The sequence below is a fragment of the Aquarana catesbeiana genome, linkage group LG04 (assembly GCF_042186555.1).
Source record: "Aquarana catesbeiana isolate 2022-GZ linkage group LG04, ASM4218655v1, whole genome shotgun sequence".
Taxonomy (NCBI): domain Eukaryota; kingdom Metazoa; phylum Chordata; class Amphibia; order Anura; family Ranidae; genus Aquarana; species Aquarana catesbeiana.
Genome location: NC_133327.1, coordinates 510,434,995 through 510,461,269, shown reverse-complemented (window position 1 = coordinate 510,461,269; position 26,275 = coordinate 510,434,995). Strand labels below are relative to the sequence as shown.

Genomic DNA, 26,275 nt, shown 5'->3' with positions numbered 1-26,275 from the left:
ACAGTCGGACAGCCAGCTCTAGGAAGGGTTCTGGTCGTCCCAAACGTCTTCCATTTAAGGATTATGGAGGCCACTGTGCTCTTAGGAACCTTAAGTGTAGCAGAAATTTTTTTGTAACCTTGGCCAGATCTGTGCCTTGCCACAATTCTGTCTCTGAGCTCTTCAGGCAGTACTTGACCTCATGACTCTCATTTGCTTTGACATGCACTGTGAGCTGTAAGGTCGTATATAGACAGCTGTGTGGCTTTCCTAATCAAGTCCAATCAGTATAAACAAATGCAGCTGGACTCAAATGAAGGTGTAGAACCATCTCAAGGATGATCAGAAGAAATGGACAGCACCTGAGTTAAATATATGAGTGTCACAGCAAAGGGTCTGAATACTTAGGACCATGTGATATTTCAGTTTTTCTTTTTTAATAAATCTGCAAAAATGTCAACAATTCTGTGTTTTTCTGTCAACAGGGGGTGCTGTGTGTACATTAATGAGGAAAAAAAATGAATTTAAATGATTTTAGCAAATGGCTGCAATATAACAAAGAGTGAAAAATGTAAGGGGGTCTGAATACTTTCCATCCCCACTGTATACAAGAAGAAATTCAAAGATAATTTGTACATATTCAGTCATCTATGACAACTATCAACACCTGTGCTATTGATTAGAGCACATGTAGTTATCCTTAAAGAGAACCCCCTCTCCCTCTCTATAAACTGTCAATATCTGTCTACCAATGTCTATGTGATTTTTCTTCACTTATGCTATTTTTCATGCTGTCCCTGTGCTACCTTGGCCTCCAGTCCAGTGCGCTTTTTTGATGTCCCAAGCATGCTCACAGTATTGTCATGTGCAGTACTACATTATGTCAGTCTGTAAAAAATAAAAATAAAAAAGCTTTCCACCAGGATATCAGAAAATGAGTGTAATTTTGTATGGTGCTTACAAAAGAGGAGCCACGTGACATCATGTGCTTCACCTGGAGCTTGCACAGTATAACAATACTGCAAGATCTCAGTTTAGGTGCAAGATTTCCCTGGTGGCAAAGGTGACATTGCATTCCCAGGGGGCATCTGTGCAGTCAAGGCTACGTCTCAGGAAAACCAGGAAGTGGAAACCAAAAAGGTAATTAACATCAAAAAATATTTTTTGAAAGAAACCCGTGTTGGATGATTTTTACATCAGCATGCAGAGATGCCTGTTAATGTAAATTTTAGTGAAAGGGGGGAAAAGTTCAACTTTTATTAGGTTACCACTTTACTATGACCCTTTAATTGGCAGGGTAATATGGCTGGAATTACCTTATATACACCCCAACAATATATCCTATCATCAAAATTACTCCTGACAGCTGTTGTGTAGAAAGTCCTTTAGGATGTGTGCTTGTGGTTAGCCTTAAGCTTCCTGCTGTGATGACTAAAGAGATGATAAAGGGCTACTGCAGACCCTAAGCCTTTTAGAAATGTAAATCTGCAATGGCCGAAGTCTAATGAGGTTATAGGGCAACAAATTGAGCTGACTTTTAAGATTGTTCATTTAGTGTCAAAATATTCATTGCCAGGATTAAGAGACAGTTCTCTGAAAAAATGCTGAATTTGTAGGAATGCATACTCTAAACAAATAGTTTAGGTAATTTGGATCCCATCTGAAAAATCGCCTTCTAATCTGTCTGGCTTTGCATTAAAAGAAATAAACAGGCCAGTACAATCATCTGACTGGATTGACATTCCATGGTCAGCAACATCATGTTTATTACCATTGACATCATGATTAGTCCAAATATTGATGAATTTCTACCAATAACTGAGTTTATCACCACCCAAGTCCTTGTCCCCATGCCAACCTGTTATTCTCTAATTTTTTCTCGCCAAGCTTTCTCAGGCTTTCCTCGCATGTCCCTGCTTCTTCTTTTTTTTTATCAGATCATTTTATTATTGTACGCTTTTTAACATCCAAACCTAGACAGTCAACACAACCCAGTCATAAATATGTAGCCCAGGCTGAAGTTCTAATTTAAACACTGCGCTGTGGTTCAACTGCACTGCATGTGCATCTGCATTCCCATTGACTTTTCTCAAAACGCAACAAAGATGCAGCATGTAGGACATTTGGTGCACTTTCAGAAAGCACACCAAAAACACGCTGCCTAATAGAAAGTCTATGGGGCTGTGTCCAAAACCGCTGGTAAAATGCATGAAAACCACAGATACACCTGTGCGGTGGCCAAATCGCAGCCTAACTAAACCCTACTGGCAGTGCTTTACTTACACAGCGAATATTTACATACATGTTTGATTCCCTTGGTACCATAGTGAAAGCATTGCCAGCGTAAAACGTAATTTCTATGGGGTTTTTTTTTTCAATAATTCTGCATAATTTACCTTTAGGTTACTTGACCCGGCCTCTTAGATTGTAAGCTCTAACAAGCAGGGCCCTCTGATTCCTTTTGTACCAAATTGTATTGTAACTGTAATGTCTGCCTTCATTTTTTTAAAGCGCTGCACAAACTGTTGGCGCTTTATAAATCCTGTATAATAGTAATAATTTCTGCAGTGTCTAATTATGTTGATAGCATGCCTTAAAATTCACATGATTACGTACACTTGACTGTATTGGAGTGGCAGCAGTTTTTCACTGAAGTAGCCCTTGCATTTTCAAGCAGATACATCTATATCACCAAACATGGTGAGGGGATGGAAACAAAGTAGTAATAGTCGAGATACAGCCAACCCCTTTCCCGTCTTTAATCTGTTGATTAACATCCACCTGCACAATGCTTAACCACTTCAGCCTCCGAAGATTTTACCCCCTTCCTAACCAGAGCACTATTTGCAATTCTACATCGCTTTAACTGACAATTGCGCGGTCGTGCGACGTTGCACCCAAACAAAATTGACGTCTTTTTTTTTCCGACAAATAGAGCTTTCTTTTGGTGGTATTTGATCACCTCTGCGGTTTTTATTTTTTGCGCTATAAACAAAAAAGAGCGACAATTTTGAAAAAAAAACAATATTTTTTACTTTTTGCTATAATAAATATCCCCCAAAAATATATAAAAAACTATTTTTCTCCGTTTAGACCGATATGTATTCTTCTACATATTTTTGGTAAAAAAATTCGCAATAAGCGTATATTGATTGGTTTGCACAAAAGTTATAGCTTCTACAAAATAGGGGATATTTTTATTATTAATTTTTTTTTACTAGTAATGGCGACGATCTGCGATTTTTATCGGGACTGCGACATAGCGGACACTTTTGACACATTTTTGGAACCATTGGCATTTTTACAGCGATCAGTGCTATAAAAATGCATTGATTACTGTAAAAATGTCACTGGCAGTGAAGGGGTTAACCACTAGGGGGCGATCAAGGGATTAATGTGTTCCCTAGTGTGTGTTCTAACTGAAGCGGGGAGGAGACTGTGTAGGGGAAGAGATAGATAGCTGTTCATACTCATAATGAGCTCTGTATGTATAGCATACTAGCTCATTATGAACTACTTACCTGAGTGCTGTGATTGGCCGGAGCCGCAATGTGCCGTTGCTTCAGTGCGCATGTGCCGATGACGTCGGCACATGCAAAAACAGGGGATATCTCCTAAATCGTACAGGTTTAGGAGATATCCAGTGTAGCTACAGGTAAGCCTTATTATAGGCTTACCTGTAGCAAAAAGTGGTTGTAAAGGGTTTACAACCACTTTAATACAGAGAAAATGTTAATCTGCATTCCCGCCCTGATCTTTATAGGGTTTTTTTTTTTTTTACACAGTCAAGCACTGGTCTATATAGATATTTATTTTTCTTATCCAGGGTATAGGATTGGTCCAGCTGCTTAGGGTAAAGGATTAAATACCACCTTACTAACTGTTCAGTGTCTATCCATCTCTGCCAATGCCTTCAATGGCTTCCGCTCACCCAATGAATACTATTTTTAAAATACTAATAACAACTTACAAAGCCATCCACAACTCTGCCCCCAGATACATCACTAACCTAGTCTCCAAATACCACCCAAATTGTTCCTGCCAAGACCTCCTGCTCTCTAGTTCCCTGGTCACCTCCTCCCATGCTTGCCTCCAGAACTTCTCCCGAGCCTTTCCCATCCTTTGGAACTCCCTACACCAATCTGTCTCTGTCTGACCATCTCCTGCTCTGTCCACTTTTAGAAATCCCTTCTCTTTAACGAAGCCTATCCTGCTTCCACCTAACAACTGTACTTTTATTTTCTTTATCAGCTTATCCCCCACAGTTATTACCTTTTGTATCACTTGACCCTCCCTTCTAGATTTTAAGTTTTAACGAGCAGGTCCCTCTGATTCCTTCTTTATTGAATTGTATTGTGACTGTACTGTCTGCCCTCATTTTGTAAACTATGCACAAACTGTTAGCCTGTAGTTAATAATAATACTATCACAAGCACTGTTTTCTTTTTAAACCGTGTAAAGATATATTATTAAGAACCTGATGTATCAGAATTCAAGTTCAATTCTCCTACCCTCTTCTATCCCTGAAAATGTACCTGGTTCCTGTCACTGCTTCCCTCACTTCCTTGTCTCGTAGGAGACACTAAGGGCAGCCATAGGCTCCTGCTGATGTAAGTCAAACTCCTGTGAGGGGGGAGCAGGGGTGTGGCTTACTGGCTCTATTGGTCTATGGATGCACACAGCCGACTAGGCAGCACAAATTGGTGCCTCCTTAGCCCCCGGTTTGCTAAGGAGGAACCCAGAGTATTGTACAAGCAACCTTTCTTTACAATACTTTTGCACATAACGGGTAAGTATAACATCTTTTTTTTTATTTAAAAAAAAAAAATCCTTTTAGTAGCTCTTTAAATCGTATTTATGTTTTAGAAGGAGCACTGATTTTAAAGATCTGTAATTACAAAACACATCCCTGGCAAATGGCCCAATATTTTAAGCTTTATTATAGATCTTCTGGACATGTATATGTGTAATCATATTTCTGAGGTGGGCAGGTGATTTTAATTTCCAGATGGAACATTTGAATGTCTAGTAATTTTCCATTTTCTGTTTTTTTTTTTTTTTTTTTCCGTTGTATTATGATATATGCTAATTGAAAAGTGTATGTATTACAATTAGTTTTAAACATGTAAAAAACGCAGGGGCAACCCAGGCTTTGTCTATGTTGTATGAAGCATAAAAATACACAGTTATCACATACAGTATGTAATTATAAAACTGTATATAAACTGCTAATTTGGGTTCTTTCTACTAAATTAGTACAAAGTACCTACCCATTATGCCCTGTCAGTGCTATTGAACAAAAGGATTGTTTCTTTGAGTTTGCCCACTTTCTTCTTTGACCTGATACTATACAAGCTGTGTTTTATCAGCGCACGACTGTTAGCTTTTTTTTTAATTGAGTTGTAAGCTGGATCTTCCTTCCTTAATTTATGCTTACAAAGTCATGAAGCTTCTGAAGTTTACTACATCAATTGGCTTTAACCTAAGAGACTCTAAAAAATAACAACATTGGTCTTAAAGCCATTAAACATTTTCCTAAAATCCTTACTTCAGAAACCTCATAAAGGGTTACATTTTGAAAAAATAAAGTTAATAGGCATGTTTGTATAATACACAGTTTATGCACAGCCAATGTAATCAATGCCGTGTATTCGTTAGTTAAAAGTCGGCAGGTTTTCTTGCTATGAACTGCTTTCAAAGTGTTTTATTTTCATCTTCTCTGAACATATAGCTTCAACTTCAAGTGGAACTTCAGTGATTTTTTTCATCTTTCCATCTATTAAATCTTCTGCCCTTGTTTTAACTTTGGATAGTAAAACATTTTTTTTTTCTGCCAGTAGATACCTTATACAGCCCACTTCCTGTTTCTTGTCTGGTCATTAGCCTAGGCTTATGACATCATGCACAGCTCTCTCTCAGTCTCGTGAGAGTTTGCCAGGAAGGGAGGCAGGAGTGAGTCAGAGGGCCAATGAGAGCTGCAGAGCTAGAGGTGTGCCGGTGTGTGTGTCCATGTAAAGCCAGGAAGTGAACAGGCAGCAGCTTCAGCTGCCCACAGTTAAAATGGATGCAGCCAGACTCAGTGGAGGGAGATTTCTGCAGCATATTTGGCAAGTACAGAATCACAGTATATAAAATAATATGCAAAGTGGTTGGAGGGAAGCTTTCCAAATGGCAAAGATTTTTTTTATTACAAATTATGTGAGCAGACTGCAGTTCCTCTTTAATTAAAATACTTAAAATTAACCTATCTTGACAAATTATTAAAAATAAGACTAGAGATATCCAAAGACATCACAGATTCCCAGTTTTGGTAACACATTGCATGGCTAATTTAATTTGATTAGGAAATTGGTTGTAGGTACTTGTAGCAGGGCTATACTGTGTTGAAAACGGTACCCATGTAATTATGATTAGCATTGTTGCCACTTCTCAACTTCTACACACAACGCTTTCTTTGTATTGTACAGTGTTTAACAAATTTAGATTGTTTGATGCAAATTATTCCTATGATCTGTTGGAGACCAGCATCAGGGAAGACGTCTCAAAGAGACCTGTATAATATTTAAAGGCTCAAAAATTGTATTATAGGCAAATTACCCTTAGAGACTGATAGTAATTTTCCTAAGCTGTAATTATTATTTTTTCTTAAAGTGATACTAAAGTCTAATTTTTTTTTCCGTTAAAAATAACAAATATGTCTATACTTACTTGCTCTGTGCAATGGATTTACACAGAGCAGCCCCGATCCTCCTTTTCTCAGGTCCATCTTTGGCGCTCCTGGCCCCTCCCTCCTGTTGAGTGTCCCCACAGCAAGCAGCTTGCTATGGGGGCACCCAAGACACAGCTCCCTGTGTTCATTCAGACACGGAGCCACGGACCAGCCCCGCACTCCTCATTGGCTCACTGACTTTAATTGACAGCAGCGGAAGCCAATGGTGCCACGCTGCTGTCTCAATAAATGAGAAGTGAAGTCCCAGACAGCCAAGTCTCTCGTACAACATCGCTGGATCGCGATGGGGCTCAAGTACGTATTAGGGGGCTGAGGGGATATGCTGCATACAGAAGGCTTTCTATCTTAATGCAACCTCAGACATGAAATATGAAGTATACTTGTCTCAATCCAGAGCACGAAGTGTAATTTCTGCCTGCTGCTTCATTCCTCTGCTATAAGCATGAGTCACTTCTGACAAGTTTTCCTGACACCAAGAGGAAAATGGTGACAAGGGAGGGAGCTCCAGCTAATTGAGCGTCTCTGCTCTGTTCCTGTGTGATGTGTTAAGGGGGTATGTCCTTTCCCTCCAATCAGCTCTCAGAGCTATCCTCACTGATGTAACTTCAGCTCTCCTTTCCCAGCTGAGATATCCTGTGTAAATTCTGCACTTTGAATGGCTGTAGGGGAAAGGCCGCTGTAGATAAACAGGTACAACTTATGTAGGAGGATTTGTTTCATCTCTGTATCACCTGAAGTCAATCACTTCACTGGGTATATATGAGGGCTTGCAACCACTTTAACCACTTCAGCCCCAGAAGAATTTACCCCCTTCTTGACTAGAGCATTTTTTTGCGATTCAGCACTGCATCGATTTAACTGACAATTGCGCGGTCGTGTGATGTTGTACTGAAACAAAATTGACGTCCTTTTTTTCCCACAAATAGAGCTTTATTTTTGGTGGTATTTGATCACCTCTGCGGTTTTTATTTTTTGCGCTATAAACAAAAAAATGCAGCAATTTTGAAAAAAGCAATATTTTTTGCTATAATAAATGTCCCCAAAAAATATATATAAAAAATAATTTCTTTCTCAGTTTAGGCCGGTATGTAGTCTTCTACATATTTTTGGTAAAAATCATAAGTGTATATTGATTGGTTTGCGCAAAAGTTATAGTGTTTACAAAATAGGGGATAGATTTATAGCATTTTTATTTTTTATTATTAGTAATGGCGGCGATCTGCGATTCTTATCGGGAGTGCGTCATTATGGCGGACAGATCAGACACGTTTGACCCAATTTGGAGACCATTGACATTTATACAGTGATCAGAGCTAAAAATAGCCACTGATTAGTGTATAAATGTCACTGTCAGGGAAGGCGTTAAACACTAGGGGGGTGATCAAAGGGTTGAATGTGTTCCCTCAGTGTGTTCTAACTGTCGAGGGGATGGGCTACCACTGACATGACAGAGATCACTGTTCCCAATGACAGGGAACAGAAGATTCCTGTCATGTCACTAGGCAAAACAGGGAAATGCCTCTCCTCATCACGATCGCGGGCCACCGGTGGACACCACTAGCCAGAAATTATAAAGGGACGTACGTGTACGTCCTTTTGCGCACCTGTGCCATTCTGCCGACGTATATCAGCGTGCGGCGGTCAGGAAGCAGTTAAGATGTGTCAAGTCTGAAAAGCTTTGTCATCAATAAAAAATAAATAACCATCAAGGGCACTTTTCCAGCAATCTTACAGTCGCTGCAACTTGAGGATTATTTGTTTTTTCCCCATACAAATGATTTTTACAGCAAATAAACTGAAAATGAAAATCAGAAAGAAAAGACATTGCTTACACTGATAGAACTCTTTCTTGCTGAATCTGATGGGAGATATGACTGTCTGAACGGCCTACATTTCTTGGCACATAAGAATGGGTATGTAGATACTTGTAAAACCCCCCCCCCCCCCACTTCCCTTTAAAAATGTTTAAAGTTCATCTTTTTTTTCTCAATAAAATAATGCATGTCCCTAATTTGTTGGTAAAGTGTGTTAATACTTCATTCCACTTATACCAACTAAAGTTTTTAGCAGCTGTTTTCATAGAGAGCTAATACGCATTACTATTGCTGAAAGTAAATGAACGTGATCCACTTTCGGTAATACCGTAGACATCATTAGTATAATAAAGCACCAGATGACATAATGGTGTGTACAAGAAACATGTATGAAGTCATTAATGGTTATTTACATGAGGTGATTTGGCTGGGTCTGCCTACAAATCTGCAATTATCTTTACTCATCTTCAATTTATTAAGTCATCCTTTTCTCTGTGCAATTTCAAAAAGTGATCTCCTAGAGCCCTTTAACCCATTTCTGATGACTTAATGTATAATCTCGTGAAAGTAATTATTCTTTTGCTGTAAGTGTATTTTTTTATTTTGATGTTGTACCTCCTGTCTCTCACATTCTTTCTCACTCTCCACATTTATCTTTATTCTGTCAGGGAAATTCATTAAAAAAATTCTAACATTTTGTGTATGATACAAGGTCAAAAGTGAGCAAATTCACATTTGTATAGTAACAGCTCCCACCATAAATTAGTCTTTTACTTGTTACAAGTAAAGTGACAGTGAAAAATAACAGTTAAAAAAAGAAAGATTTTACCTGTCACAGATGTGTTATTTATGCATGGCAAAAAACTTACAAAATCTCTATAGTCGGTTAAGGAGGGCTAGTTAAAGTAATTCTAAAGAATGAAGGTTTTTACCTTCAAGGATTCTTTGTATGAAGGTAAAAAACCTTCAGTATGCAGCTCCCCCCAGGCCCCTTAATGCCTACCTGAACCCGTTCTCGATCCAGCGATGTGCATGAGAGCATCTGCTTTCCTTGCTCTCTCCCTTCTCATTGGCTCAGAGACAGCAGCAGGAGCCATTGGCCTCTGCTGTTGTCAGTTACAGCCAGTAAGGAGGGAGCGGGGCAGAGCGCTGTTCTGTGTGCCTTATGGTCGCACGCAGCTGTGCTCGAGAGCGAACACGCACAAGTGCCCCATAGCAAATGGCTTGCTGGGGGGGCACTCAGCAGCGTGGAGGATCCAGGAGCACTGCCGGGGGAACCGAGAAGAGGAGGATTAGGACTACTCTGTGCAAAACCAATACACAGAGCAAGTAAGTATGACAGGTTTGTTATTTAAAAAAAAAATACCTTTAGTATCACTTTAAGTTTGTTTCCAAGCAGTGCTACATGTTCTTAGAGAGTTTTGTTGTGATAACAGGGCTAGATAGGGTATTAGAGAGATTATACAGTGTATAGGAAATACTGTATGTCATGTTATCATTTAAGCCTCATGCACACTGGACCTTTTTTAACCACTTGCTTACTGGGCATCTAAACCCCCCTCCTGCCCAGACCAATTTTCAGCTTTTAGCGCTTTCACTCTTTGAACGACAATTGTGCGGGCATACAACACTGTACTTAAATGAAATTTTTATCATTTTTTTCCCCACAAATAGAGATTTCTTTTGGTGGTATTTGATCACCTCTGGGTTTTTTTATTTTTTGTAAAAAAAAAATTTAAAAAAAAACGTAGTAAAAAACAAACAGGTAATTTTGCAAACAGGTAATTTTTCTCCTTCACTGATGTATGTTGATGAGGCTGCACTGATGGGCACCGATAGTCTTGCATTGATGGGCACTGATAAGGCGTCACTGATGGATACTAATAGGCGGCACTGGTGGCCACTGATGAGGAGGCATTGGTGGGCACTGATGGGCACTAATAGGTGGCACTGATAGCTGGAACTGGTGGGCACTGATGGGTGGCAGCGATGGGCACTGATGGGTGGCAGTGATGGGCACTGGTAGGTGACACTGATAGGCAGCACTGATGAGGCACTGATTGGCACCACTGATGGGCATTGATAGGTGGCACTGATTGCTGGCACTGTTATGTACTGGCGGGCACTGATTCGTGGCACTGTGGGCACTGGCAGACGGTACTCATGGGCGCAGATGAGGCGACTGTGCCTCTTTCTCTTCGGGACCGATGTCCCTTCAACAGAAGCCGGTGATCGGCTTTTTTCTCTCCTCACGCTGTCAGCGTGAGAAGAAAAAAAAACTGATTACCGATCTTCTCTTTACATCACATGATCAGCTGTCATTGGCTGACAGCTGATCACGTGGTAAGGGGCCAGGATCGACCCCTTACTCCGATCTGTGATCACCTGAGTCTCACTGACTCGGTGATCACAGAGCGTGCAAAGGGGAGGATGTCTATTGACAGCCTCCCAGCAAAGTAGATCTGCGCTGTAGCCGTCATTCGGCTATAGTGCAGATCTGAAGGGGTTAATGCTGCTCTTAGGGGCATCTGGTTCTTTTTTTTTTTTTTCTGCCTCTAAAAGCTCCTGCATGTTAGCCTATGTGTCCATGTACACATAGACTTTTAGAAGCAGAGGCAGGAAAAAAAGAACACTACCAGCATGTCCAGAGGCAGCAGTGTTTTGGCAAACAAAACACTTGGCACTTGTAAATGCACATTAACACTAGGCATGTTTTGTGCTTGAGCGTTGATTCATTTAAATGGCCAGAATACAGTAAATTATTATTCTAGCCAATGAACTTAACGCCCAAGCACGTGACATGTTACAAGCATTCACAAACTTAAAGCATTTGTTTCTGCCAAAACACCGCTGCCAGAAGGAAAGGCTTCTAGGAGAGATGGCCAAGGTTCCCAGTGTGCATGAGGCTATAAGAGCACCTTCAGAAGCAAATTAAATGCAGTGGGTGAGATTTACTAAAACTGGTGCAGCTGTGCATGGTAGCCAATCAGCTTCTAACTTCAGCTTGTTCAATTAAGCTTTGACAATAAAACCTGGAAGCTTATTGGTTTCTATACAGATCTGCATCAGATTTTGCACTCTCCAGCTTTAGTAAATTTCCCCCAGTGTGTCATCAGAGGCTTCCATATAGTTTTGATGTACATTGACTTGGTTCAGTTTGCCTTTCACTGTCTCAGTGAGGTGCATTAAACTGCTTTCAAGTTGTATTAAGCCTTATGCTTAATACAACTAATACAGCTTAATGCTCATTTTGGTAGAAAAGTCATAAAGTCCATTTTACTCCCCTGCTAGGTGCATCATCATTTGGGAGCAACATGAGACCAGTTTTCCTTGAAGATATCTTAATTTGCTTTCACCTTACTAGGACTTTGAGCCCCTGGGTAGAGGTGTGGGGGGGTTTAGTAATAGGGCGGCACCAAAGTACATAGTTTGCTTGAAGTGTACTGGTAAGATTATTGAACTGCTGATTTGTTCTATTTAATTTAGTGTGTATATAATAAATTGTGTATTATTGAAAAATAAAAACTACACCAAAGAGTTTTATATCATCAGACATAATAACAATATGTGAGATAGAGGTTCTGGAAAGCCTCAGTGGAATACCAAAATGAGCCAACTCATATTTCCCAAGATTTAGGAGCTTTGCACTAACAATCTACAGTATGCATGAAAACTTTCATGTTCCTTTGTTAGATATTATCTATAACCACAAAACAAAATCTACTTGTAAATTGCTAGAGGCTTTCTAGCTTAGGTTTTATTGCCTAAAGTGTGGGACCGGTAGTGATTAGAATAATATGTTGGTTGTGTGCTCGTTGTTTTAGCACATAATAAACAGTACAGACCTGGTTTATAATGCTGGAAATACATCTAATTTCTCCTGTGCTGTTCTGGAGGTACTGCTCTAACATCTGCACATTTTTCCTGTTTGAGTAAGACAATTAAAGGCTCGATAATGCATTACCTTTCAGTGCCGGCTCCATGATGACTTTTTAATTGCCTTTATGTGGTGTATTACAAACATATGGTATCACTCAGGGATTTGTTCAGAGGTGGAGGAAATAGCAGAGGCAAGCAGGCTCCCTTTCATAAATGTCGGATTCCATGATGTAAAGCCAGACTAGACTGTACAAGAGCTACTCCGACCACTTGTGTTACTTCACAGTCTAGTTATAGCTCAATTTGTTCTGACTGGTTTTATGTCGGGGCTCTCAGCTTGATGAAGAACTAATGTCAGAAGTGTTTTCCTCCTCTGTACACATGACACACAAGTTATTGGTAGGAGTGTGTGTTAATGTTTAAGAAAGTGTATTTCTCCACAATTAAAGAATCATATAATATAGGAAAATCTTCATTTTAGAATACCATGACACTGTGGTGCAGGAACAAAGTTCCACGACTGTTATTAATTAATAAGGTTGCACCGATAACAATACTAGTATCGGTGCCGATACAGAGTATTTGCAGGAGTACTTGTACCCCTGCAAATGCTCCCGATGCCTAATCCAATACCTGGACACTCAGGGATGCGGTGGTGGGGAAGTTATCACCGATCTCCCTTTGTGGATTTCAATAAAGCAGCTGACAGCCGTTTCTTCTCCTCTCCCCTCCGCGGCTTTCAGCTGCTTTACTGAAAGCCACACAGGGAGATCGGTGATTATAACTTACCCCGCCGCCACACCGATCGTTCCTGAGTGTCCCCTGTATCCTCCTCTGGCTCCCATCTGTGTGCTCCCCAACCCCGTCCTCCTCCGATCCCCCTCTGTGTCCTCCTCCGCCTCCCGTCCCAGATCTTTCAGGATGGAGAGCGGAGGAAGGAGTCGGTAAATCTGTCATTTACCAGCTCCTTCCTTTTCTGAATGCACAGAGTCACTGATCACTGACTGTACATGCATAACTGAGATCGTAAACTGTGGTTCCTACCACGAGAATGTGTTTCCAGCGCGATCCCATCACGCTGGTTCTCGGCGACAGGGTACTATACATCTCGTGCTGGCTGCAATAGGAAAAACACATTTTCCTATCGCAGTGAATGCGAGAGGGAATTCCCCTCCAGGAGCATACCAGGCCCTTAGGTCTGGTATGGATTCTAAGGGGAACCCCCTACGCCAAAAAAAAAACGGTGTGGGGGTCCCCCCCCCCAAATCCATACCAGACCCTTATCCGAGCACGCAGCCCGGCCTGTCAGGAAGGGGGGTGAGGACGAGCAAGCGCCCCCCCCCCCCTGGACCGTACGAGGCCGCATGCCCTCAACATGGGGGTGTGGGTGCTTTGGGGAAGGGGGGTGCCCTGTGGCCCCCCACCCCAAAGCACCTTGTCCCCATGTTGATGAGGACAAGGGCCTCTTCCCGACAACCCTGGCCGTTGGTTGTCGTGGTCTGCAGGCAGAGGGCTTATCGAAATCCGGGAGCCCCCTTTAATAAGGGGGCCCCCGGATCCCGGCCCCCCAACTTATGTGACTGAGTATGGAGTACATCGTACCCCTACCCATTCACCTGGGGGAGAAAAAGTGTCAATAAAAAAACACACTAGACAGGTTTTTAAAGTAATTTATTAGGCAGCTCCGGGGGTCTTCTTCTGACTTCGGGGGTCTCTTCCGACTTCTCCGCTCTGTCCGGCCTCTTCTCCCGGTGTCCGGTTCTTCTCCTGCTCTCCGGCCTCTTCTCCAGGTCTCTGGTTCCTCTCCCGCTCTCCGGTTCTTCTGCCGGGCTCCTCCGCTATCTTCTGCTCTTTTGCCGTTTTTTTTGCAATGATGGCCCAGTCTTCTCCGTCATCTTGTTCCCTCTTCTCTTCTTCCAATATTGACACAACGCTCTCTCCCGCTGTAGTGCCATGTGCGAGGTGCGCAAAGACTTATATAGGCGTAGGTATATGAGGTGTGGTCACTGGGTGATGTCACCAGGTGATCCCACCCCTTATGACGTCACAGTCCCATCATGCCCCGGGACTGCGTGCTCGGATAAGGGTCTGGTATGGATTTTGGGGGGGACCCCCACGCCGTTTTTTCGGCATAGGGAGTTCCCCTTAAATTCCATACCAGACCTAAGGGCCTGGTATGCCCTTGGAGGGGAACCCATGCCGGTTTTTTATTTTAAATTTGGCATGGAGTTCCCCATGTTTCATACCAAACACCTGTCAGCAATGCTTGTTGCTCATCAGGAAAGGAAAAAGCACATTTTTCGGGAACAGGTGTCTGTTTACCCTCACCACTTGCACTGGAGACCAAGCTAAAATGTCGGATTTTCTCACACTATCTGTTTTGGCATCAGTGGTCACCAGCACAAATAGAGGGGTGAGTCTCCATCATGTACACTGGCAGCAATAAAAACTTGACTTGAGGGTTTAAACCCTTCATGATTATATACAAAGCCTAAGCTGTTTTAGGAAGGAGAGGGAGTTACAACACCTTGACTTCAGAAAATACACCTCAATGATTCTGTAAGGTGCTCTCTGAATCTTGGCTTCATTGGAGTGCAGAAATGCTGGATAATATTGGTAGGTCATTACCTAATAAATGAATAACAATTCTTTGGGGCTATATAAGAAATATATGGACAACATCTGCACAATGCACTTTAACATTTATTATATTTATTTATATAAGAACACATTTTGCATATTGCACTTTATTTATATATTGTTTATTGAATGCACTATATATCCCTCAGGGGATATTTTGTATTTAGTGCTGCACTTATTTTGATTTTATTTTGTTTATTCACATGTTTAGGAAGTGTGTTTAGTGCTGGCAGCTTTAATTGGAATAACATAGCAGCTCACAAGATTTCACATATTTATATAAGAAATATTGTTTTGTTTTTTTAAGTTATATTTTTACAATGCAAGACATATTTTCAATATTTGCAGACAGTAAGCTATTTAATTTTGCAATCATCTATATCAAGCTTTTTCCTGCATAGACATGGCCTATAGTGTGTATTTGTCTCAATCCTGGAGCACCAAGTGTCATTTTTGTCTTCTCCTTCATTCCTCTATCTGCATGAGTCACTTCTGACAATTTTTCCAGACACCAAAGGAAAAAAGGTGACCGGAGAGGGATCTCCATTACACATCTTGTAATTGAAAGCCTCAGCTCTGTTCCTGTGTGCTGTATGAAGGGGGTGTGTGTCCCTTCCAATCGGCTCTCACTGAGTTCTGCCGAGTGTAACTTCAGCTCCTCGCCCCCTGATTTTCGGAGCTGAGAGATCCTGTGTAAATTCTAGACTTTGAATGGCTGTAAAGATCAGGTGACTAATCAGGTGACTATAAACCAGTACAACTTATGTAGGAGGATTTTTTTCATCTCTGTGTATCACCTGAGGCTAGTCATTGCACTCATTCAGCACTGCCACCATTCACAGGATGCCTTGTGTTTTTTTCAATGAATACAAGGCGTTCTGTGGATGAGGTGGAGAGGAGAGGCAGTAATGTCATGATCTCCACCTTGTTCAATCGAAGAACACGTATTTATTGAAAGAAAATACAAAGTGTTCTGTGCATGGTGACACAGAACCAAGGAGATCACAGCAATCATTTTAGTAGCACCGACTATTACAGTGATTACCAACTTCCCCAGCAGCCTATGTGGTATGAGTAATGCAAACTTGCATTGGTCCAAGCTAGACTAACGTATGTATGCAATTAGGATCATATCTGGAGTTCAGCTTTAAGTCCAGATCCTATAGTTATGGTGTGCTAAATATTCTCTTGTCATGGATTTTTTTTGTTCAGTAAACTGTGACAACTAACCAAGAACCAGAATAATATTTTTGCTGGGAGCTTAAAGTAAAATCTGTAGTCCTGAATTCCCACTAGTGTAACGTTTTTGCTGGCGGAAAAAAAAAAAGAAAAATGAAACATACCTTATAAACAGAAAATTGCTTATGTGGTGATAGCTGTACTTTTGTGGGGTTCAGACAACTGGCAGCTTCATGTCATATCAAGGAATTCTAGATACAGTATTAAAATTAGCATGTGTTGATGTTCAGGAGGTTTGCTTGTTTTTTAGGCTGGCACACTGCATTCATTGTGTTTTGCTGCTAAAAATAAGGAAACCACCTTTTGTGAACATCTACAGTAATACCTATATACTGTATATTAGCTGGCAATTTAACTAACCACTTGCCGACTGGCTCACGCCGATATACGTCGGCAAAGTGGCACGGGTGCGCAAAACAACGTACCTGTACATTGCTGCGTCATCCGCGGCTAGCAGGCAAGCACACGCCGTGCACCGCGGTAGCGTGCCCATGGGCCCTGCGGACTCGATGTCCACTGGTGGCCTGCGATCGTGGCACGGAGAGGCAGAACGGGGAGATGCCTATGTAAACAAGGCATTTCCCTTTTCTGCCTAGCAACTCCAGTAATTGGGAGCAGTGATCTCTGTCATGTTCTAGTGAGCCCATCCCCCCTACAGTTTGAACATGCTGAAGGAACACAGTTAACCCCTTGATCTCCCCCTAGTGTTTAACCCCTTCCCTGCCAGTGACATTTACACAGTAAGCAGTACATTTTTATAGCACTGATCGCTGTATAAATGCCAATGGTCCCAAAATAGTGTCCGATGTGTCCGCCTCAATGTCGCAGTTACGATAAAAATTGCAGATCGCCGCCATTACTAATAAAAAAAAAATTAATAAAAATGGCATAATTCTATCCCCTATTTTGTAAATGCAATAACTTTTGCGCAAACCAATCAATATATGCTTATTGCAATTTTTTTTTTTTACCAGAAATTTGTAGAAGAATACCTATTGGCCTAAACGCTGGAAGAAATTTGTTTTTTATATATTTTTGGGGTATATTTATTATAGCTAAAAGTAAAAAATATTGCTTTTTTTTCAAAATTGTCGCTCTTTTTTTGTTTATAGCGCAAAAAAAAAAACAAAACGCAGAGGTGATCAAATAGCACCAAAAGAAAGCTCTATTTGTGGGAAAAGGAGGACGTGAATTTTGTTTGGGTACAACGTCGCACGACCGCGCAATTGTCAGTTAAAGCAACGCATTGCCATATCACAAAAAATGGGTTGGTCAGGAAAGGGGTACATCCTTCCAGGGCTGAAGTGGTTAAAGTTTACATGCCTTGGCATTGGTGCTCTGGCTCATCTTTTATCCATTATGTGTCTGATTTCAGAGGTAGAAATGAGATACAGAAAGTTAAATGCACATTTAGATGTAAACCATATCCAAACCCTAAAACAAAAATGTATTGCAGCTTACCCATCCTTAATTAAGGTGCCTGCATACATTTTCTTTTTTAAAGCTTGCTTTCTTTATATCTTTCCCTGGAAATTCTGTGATTAACACACTTCTGTCCCTTAAATTACTCTTCTACTTTATCTATAGAGAAAGTCCTATTTGCTACCCAGGCTGGACTTCAAACATGTTTGCCTTTGTGTATCTCCATTACTTGACAATTTAGTATATATTAGTTTTTTTCTTGGGTTTAGTTTAATTTTCATCCTTTTATTCTGTACGTTCCAGCCAAGTATTGCTATTAGTGGAGCAGAACCAAACCAACGTTTCTTAGATTGTGTATTGTTTAGGCTCTTAAAATACTTGAATTGTCCATTCACACATTGCAATATAAAAATGCATGCATTGTTGGTTCTTTTAGCTAGCTTTAGTGCATGAAAACACATCAAATGTGTTGAGTTAAAAGGTTGAACAACTTAAAAGTGCATCTAAAAGTATATGACAACATATATGGGAAAATCTACCATTTTGTTTTTTTTTGTATTTCATGTGAAAAAACTGTCTTCATTTTATTTTCTAGGCCCTAGCAGAACAGTTTGAAGAAAAAAGCCCTCCTGTGACTGAACGTATGAAGGTTTTTTATTGCTCACAGATGTCTCCAATTTGGGATGTTCAAGTAAGTGAAATTGTAGTGAAAAAAAATCAGCAGTCACATACAAATAAATGTTACCAAAATATAAGAACACTAATGTAGCAATACTAATCAAATTCTAGTGTGCTATTATTGTTCTAAATTGCATGACATTTCAAAAGTTTATGTTTGCCTAAAAAACTCCAAAAAGTTAATTCATACAGGGCGCTTGTTTAGCGATATCTTCTCACAACTTCACTTATTGCTCTTTGCTAGATCATTCCATTTATGCAATCCGCTTATTAGAATCAGTCACTTGCATAATAAACCCAACATAAATGAGAGACTTGCTTGTGTCGATGGGCAAATGCTGCTTGCTTTGAAGTATATTCTTCTTGCACTTGAGATCAGATCTAGCCCCCGTTCACACCAGTGCAATTTGTAATGCGATTTGACAGTTCCAAATCGCATGACAAGTTGCACGTCATTGCTGGCAATGGAACTGTTCAAATAGTCAAACCTGTAAAAAGGTTCCTGCAGTACTTTTTTCCAATTTCACTGCAACTTGCATTGACTTCTGTTAAATGAAGTCGCAAGCCACAGTGAAATTGGCAGTGCAAATCGCACTGATGTGCTGAAGTAGAGCAATTTCAAAGCTGCACCAGTGTGAACGGAGGCTAAGACATTTTTTAGATAATGCCCAGTTCATCAACAGTTGCATTTTACCTAAAGCCTCCTGATGTGCATTTGTTCTGCATATCAGCTGCCTAAACCTGTTTTAAAAGAATATGTTGGTGTTTGTTTTTTTTTCAGTTTTATACTTACCTAGGTGGATGCAGCATTGGTCTGATGCTGCATCTGTCCCCAGGCGCTTCTGCACTGAGAACTGAGCGATCGAACATCGCCGATGGCTCGGTTCTCACAGCTCCCCGAGCAGAGAGACTGTCAACCAACAGCTTTCCGCTCTGCTCCCTCCTCGCTCACTGGAGCGCTGAGCTGTGGAGGGGCAGGGAGCGGCTGTCTCAGGCTCTCAGGGGCTCGCTGTGAGGCTGAGACGGGTATCAGTACAGGCACCTGGTGGATCCAGACTTTATTGTCGGGATGATGCGGTGCCTGGACTGATTTCTGTGACCTCAGGTGGGTACAGTTGTGCTCAAAAGTTTGCATACTCTGGCAGAAATTTTGACATTTTAGCATTATTATTGAAAATATGACGGATCATGCCAAAAAACAGTTTTTTATTTAAGGATAGCAATTACATGAAGCCATTTATTATCACATAATTTTTTGGATTCTTTTTAAATCATAATGATAACAGAAATCACCCAAATGGCCCTGATAAAAAGTTTACATACCCTGGAATGTTTGGCCTTGGTACAAACACAAAAGGTGGCACACACAAGTTAAAATGGCAATTAATAATTTGCCACATTTATGGCTTTTTAAATCGCAATTAGTGTCTATGTATAAATAGTCAATGAGTTTGTTAGCTCTCACATGGATGCCCTAAGCAGGCTAGACACTGAGCCATGAGGAGGTAGAAAAGAACAGTCAAGAGACCTGCGTAACAAGGTAATGAAACTTTACAAAGATGGAAAAGGATTTAAAAAAGATATCCAAAGCCTTTATAATGCCAGTCAGTACTGTTTAATCTCTATTAAGAAGTGGAAAATTAGGGGCTCTTTTGATACCTAGGCAAGGTCAGGTAGACCAAGAAAGATTGCAGCCACAATTGGCAGAAGTATTGCTCAGGATACAAACAAAAACCCACAGGTAACCGCAGGAGAAATTCAAGCTGCTCTCCAAAAAGACTGTGTGGTTGTTTTTAAGGAGCACAATTCAAAGATACTTGAACCAAAAAGCATGGTTCAGCTGCCAGAAGGAAGCCTTTACTGTGCCAATGCCACAAAAAAGCCAATAAGGTACGTCAAGGTGTTGTTGGGCAGATTGTAACCAGGCTTTTTTGTGGAACTTGTAAAGTAAAGGCTTCTTTCTGGCAACTTAACCATGCAGCTCTTTTTTGTTTCAAGTATCATCATATTGTGCTCCTTAAAAACAACCACACCATCTTTTTCCAGAGCAGCCTGTATTTCGCCTGAGGTTACCTGTGGGTATTTCTTTGTATATCAAACAGTTCCTGTGGCAGTTGTGGCTGAAATCTTTCTTGATCTACCTGACCTTGGCTTGGTATCAAGAGATCCCCAAATTTTCCACTTAAGTGATTGAACAGTACTGACTGGCATATTCAAGGCTTTGGATATCTTTTTATATCCTTTTCCATCTTTGTAAAGTTGCATTACCTTGTTACACAGGTCTTTTGACTGTTCTTTTCTACCTCCGCATGGCTCAGTGTCTAGCCTGCTTAGTGCATCCATGTGAGAGCTAACAAACTCATTGACTATTTATACACAGACACTAATTGCGATTTTAAAAAGCCACAAATATGGGAAATTAACCTTAGTTAAGCCAACCTCTGGATGGCTTAACTCCAATGTAAAAATGCATATAAAAGCAAATGAGAAGACCTTCAAAAAATACAAGTTTGAGGGATCATCATCAGCATTCAGACTTTACAAAGAATGCAACAGATTATGTAAAGCTGCAATTAGGGCAGCTAAGATAAAAAACAAAAGACACATAGCATAAAAAATCCCAAGAACTTATATAAACAGTAAAAAAAGGGAGGGCAGACCATATTGGCCCCATGAAGAATGAGCAAGAACATCTGGTTACAAAGGATGGGGAGATGGCGAAGGTATTGAATTTATTCTTCTCTTCAGTCTTCATGAGGGAATCTGGGGGCTTCAGTAACCAAAACTGCAGTGTTTGTTCTCATGACACATCACAGGAAGCACCCTCATGGCTAACAGAAGACAGAATTATAAATAGACTTGGGAAACTTAACATAAATATAAAATAAATCACCGGGACCAGATGGCTTGCACCTGAAGGTACTTAGGGAACTTAGTCAATAAATTGCCAGACCATTGTTCCTAATTTTTACTGACAGTCTACTGACTGGAATGGTACCAGCTGATTGGAGAAAAGCCAATGTAGCACCAATATTTTAAAAAGGGCCAAAATACATCCCTGGGAATTACAGACCACTTAGGCTAACATAAATAGCATGAAAGCTCTTGGAGGGGACGATAAGGGACTATATACAAGATTTTAGTAAAGAAAATGGTATCATTAGCAGTAATCGGCATGGATTCATGAAGAATCGTTCTTGCCAAACCAATTTGTTAACCTTCTATGAGGAGGTGAGCTGCCATCTAGATAAAGAAAGGCTTGTAGATGTGGTGTATCTGGATTTTGCAAAAGCATTTGACACGGTTCCACATAAACATTTACTGTACAAAGTAAGGTTCGTTGGCATGGACCATAGGGTGAGTACATGGATTGAAAACTGGCTACAAGGGCGAGTTCAGAGAGTGGTGATAAATGGGGAATACTCGGAATGGTCAGGGGTGGGAAGTGGGGTCCCCCAGGGGTTCTGTGCTGGGACCAATGCTGTTTAATTTGTTCATAAACGACCTGGAGGATATGGTAAACAGCTCAATTGCTGTATTTGCGGGCAACACTAAGCTAAGCAGGACAATAACTTCTCTGCTGGATGTGGAAACCTTGCAAGAAGATATGAACAAATTAATGGGGTGAGCAACTACTTGGCAAATGAGGTTTAATGTGGAAAAATGTAAAATAATGCATTTGGGTGGCAAAAATATGAATGCAATCTACCCACTAAGGGGTGAACCTCTGGGGGGAATCTAGGATGGAAAAGCTCCTGGGGGTCCTAGTAGATGATGCAGTGCCAAGCTGCTGCTAACAAAGCATACAGAATATTGGCATGCATTAAAAAGGGGATTAACTCCAGGGATAAAGCGATAATTCCCCCACTCTACAAGACTTTGGTCCGGCCACACCTGGAGTATGCTGTCCAGTTCTGGGCACCAGTCCTTAGGAAGGATGTACTGGAAATGGAGCAACTACAAAGAAGGGCAACAAAGCTAATAAAGGGTCTGGAGGATAGTAGTTATGAAGAAAGTTTGCGAGCACTGAACCTATTCTCTCTGGAGAAGAGACGCTTGAGAGGGGATATGATTTCAATTTGCAAATACTTTACTGGTGACCCCACAATAGGGATAAAACTTTTTTTGTGAAAGGGAGTTTAATAAGACACTTCTAAAATTAGAAGAAAAGAGGTTTAACCTTAAACTGCGTAGAGGGTTCTTTACTGTAAGAGCGGCAAAGATGTGGAATTGCCTTCCACAGGCGGTGGTTTCAATAGGGGGCATCGATAGTTTCAAAAAACTATTAGATAAGCACCTGAACAACCGCAACATACAGGGGTATACATTGTAATACTGACATATAATCACACACATAGGTTGGACTTAATGGACTTGTGTCTTTTTTTCAACCTCACCTACTATGTAACTATTTTAACCAGTGTGTGCCACCTTCTGTGTCTGTACCAGGGCCAAACATTCCAGGGTATGTAAACTTTTTATCAGGGCCATTTGGGTGATTTCTGTTATCATTATGATTTAAAAAGGATCCAAAAAACTATGTGATAATAAATGGCTTCATGTGATTGCTATCCTTAAATAAAATACAGTTTTTTGGCATGATCAGTCATATTTTCAATATTAATGCCAAAATTTCACAATTTCTGCCAGGGTATGCAAACTTTTGAGCACAACTGTATATGTCCCATAGCAAACAGGCAAGTTGGGTTACGATAGGTCTGTGTTTTTACGATTATCCAATAAAATCATTATATTTTAGTGGGTTATGATCCTTGGGGCGCCTATAAAGTCTAGATCTTTTTTTACAATATAATGTATATTTTATTCAAATACTTGGGATGTGGCACCCCATACCCTGTGTAATTTTGGGCTTCTAGGTCACCACTCGGTAGAGACCTGTTCTTTGCTAAGTTCTGCAGTAACTGCTGATGTTACTCCATGTAAAAAAAAAAGTTTTATTCAGCCAAAATAGACATGCTGAACATCCTTTCCCATGATTCCTTACATTTGTGATCAGTGGGATAACTAAAGGGATCATTGGTGTTGGTCGTTACTTATCTGAGGCAGAAACTGCACATTGATCAAAGAACCTTAACCACGTAGCCTCCCTGGTGTGAGTGTGGCTCGGGGTTAAATTTCAGTCCCATTAGCGGTAACCCCGAGCCACACTCAGGATTACATTGCAGGATCCTGGTGCGGCTTTACTTACCTTGTCCCCAGGATCCTGCAATGTCCCCCGCAGTGTCCGTGGGCTGTGTCACCTCCGAAGCCTCTCCGTGCCAGGCTCCGTTCCCTGCGAGCGGTGCGACGCACGGGGGCGGAGCCTGGCGGCAAATTCAAAAAAATGTAAAAACCATAACACATACAGTACTGTAATCTTACAGATTACAGTACTGTATGAAATTATTTCACATCCCTTTTGTCTCCAGTGCTTTGGCCCATGCCCTGCATGCAGTTTTATATAATATATACTGTTCTTTCTACCTGGAAACTGGAGATTGTCCATAGCAACCAAAAAGTGTCCCTTTATGTCAAAAGTGGCTTTAGATCAGCTAGAAAACAGCGATAGTAAATTAGAACACTTGCAGAATTGAGCGATAGTGAATCGTGGAGAAATTTATTTTATTATTATTATATTATTATTTTTTTTAATTATTTATATTTATTTATTATATTATAATTTATGTTTTTGTGTTTCAAACTTCATCATACCCGGGATATCTACTAGACTCTTGTTTGGACAGATTTAAGTGTGTTATTGTTAAGAATTACAGGCCTACAATATAAGACGCCAAATTTCCATGCAAAATAATTGTACCGCTTTCAGCACCTTAAATCCGAATTAATCATACCGCCAGGGAGGTTAAGGACCAAGCCTCTTTCTGAGATTTGGTGTTTACAAGTTAAAAACAGGTTTTTGTTTTCAGGAAAATTACCTAGAACCCCCAAACATTATGTATTTTTTTTCTAACACCCTAGAGAATAAAATGGCGGTCATTGCAATACTTTCTGTCACACCGTATTAGCGCAGCGGTCTTACAAGCGCACTTTTTGTAAAAAAAAAAAAAAAAAATACACTTTTTTTTAATTAAAAAATAAAACAATAGTAAAGTTAGCCCATTTTTTTTTTTTGATTGTGAAAGATAATGTTACACCGAGTAAATTGATACCCAACATGTCACGCTTTAAAATTGCGCCCGCTCGTGGAATGGCGACAAACTTTTACCCTTAAAAATCTCCATGGGGGATGTTTAAAAAATTCTACATTGCATGTTTTGAGTTACAGAGAAGGTCTAGTGCAAGAATTATTGCTCTCGCTCTAACGATTGTGACGATACCTCGCATGGTTGGTTTGAACACCGTTTTCATATGCGGGCGCTGCTCACAGATGCGTTCGCTTCTGCACGCGAGCTTGGCAGGATGGTGCGCGTTTAAAAAATTTTTTTTTTTCTTATTTATTTTACCTTTTATTTTATTATTTTTACACTGTTCTTTAAAAAAAAAAAAATTGTGTCACTTTTATTCCTATTACAAGGAATGTAATAGAAAAAAAGCATGTCAGGACCTCTTAAATATGAGATCTGGGGTCAAAAAGACCTCAGATCTCATATTTGCACTAAAATGCAATAAAAAATAAATAAATTTAATGTCATTTGAAAAAAAAATAAAAAGTCTTTAAGAGCTATGGGCAGAAGTAACGTTTTGCCATCGCTTCTGCCCTGCAATGGTATGGGGACGGGTGGGGGCCATCTTCCCTTCACTCGTCTCCATCCCAAGCCATGGAGAGGATCTGATCACCTCCGCCACTACCGACGGCTCCAGTAAGCAGCGGAGGGCCTCGGAGCGCGGCTGGAGGAGGGGCAAATCCGCCACAGAGACCACTTTTATCTGAAAGTGGACCACCCGCTGAAGAAGAGGATACTGGGGTTATGGCAGCGGACATATAACGATGGCGGGCGGTCCGTAAGTGGTTAAGCAACCTCTGGAAGAACCCTAAAGCTCCATGGTACTTTGGTTAAGAAAGGCTGCTCTAGAATGTCTAGTAAGAACACACTGTTGTGTGGATCCCTGCTGCACAAGCACACAAATCAAATATTTGTTCTTTAGTTGACACGGTATTGTTAAAATGTCATGTGTATACTGGATTATTTTCTTTCCTGGCTGGATGATGACTGTGATGTTAAAATGTTTGTGAAAATATGATCCAGACCTATGCACTTCTAGCTGGATCATGACAGCCTGTTTTCTTTCAAGACTATGATCAAAGATATAAAGACATTCCAAAAGGACTTTCACTATTACCAGCTTATATTTTGATGTGAAGTGTGCCAGGACTTATTATCACTAAAATGTGTTCGCTCCCCAATAACATTTCAGATCTCTGATCGTTATCTGTACAAACTAACATTTAACAGCTTTTACCATTCATGTATGCACAGAAAAAAAAGTTGTGTTTTTTTGCTTCCTCTGTGTATACAAAGGTTTTTAAGTTTTTTATTTTTTATTTTCCATGAAATTGACAATGCATCTATTACAGGTAGAACATTTTATTGAAAAAATATAGCAAAGTACAAACAATGCAGCATACAAAATACATACCGATTAGCCAATAGAGGAGACACAGGCATATGCCAATCTAACCATGTGGACAGCCAATACCAACTGGATTACATATATCGGAAAACAAACATTCCTATTAAAATATTGGCATTCATTAAAAAACATATTTTAACAAGAAATCTCCATAAAGCTGGTAAAGAAGAGAAAAAATGTGTAAAAGGCTAATATTGGAACATTTACGAAGTAGCAGAAGAAAAAAGTGTTGATGGGGTTGAATTAGAGAGAAGACAAGAGAAGGAGACGCGTAAAGGGTATGGGGAAGAGGAAAAGGGGG

The 26,275-nt window shown here is 40.4% G+C and overlaps 1 protein-coding gene across 1 annotated transcript in view; it reads left to right on the top strand.

Moving 5' to 3' along the window:
- Nucleotides 1-26,275, top strand: part of TTC27 (tetratricopeptide repeat domain 27) — a 795,933-nt gene that overhangs the window by 632,761 nt on the left and 136,897 nt on the right. Inside the window, exon 12 of the mRNA XM_073627729.1 lies at nucleotides 18,299-18,394. Coding sequence (XP_073483830.1) covers nucleotides 18,299-18,394 — 96 coding nt within the window. The remainder of the gene's footprint in view (nucleotides 1-18,298; nucleotides 18,395-26,275) is intronic.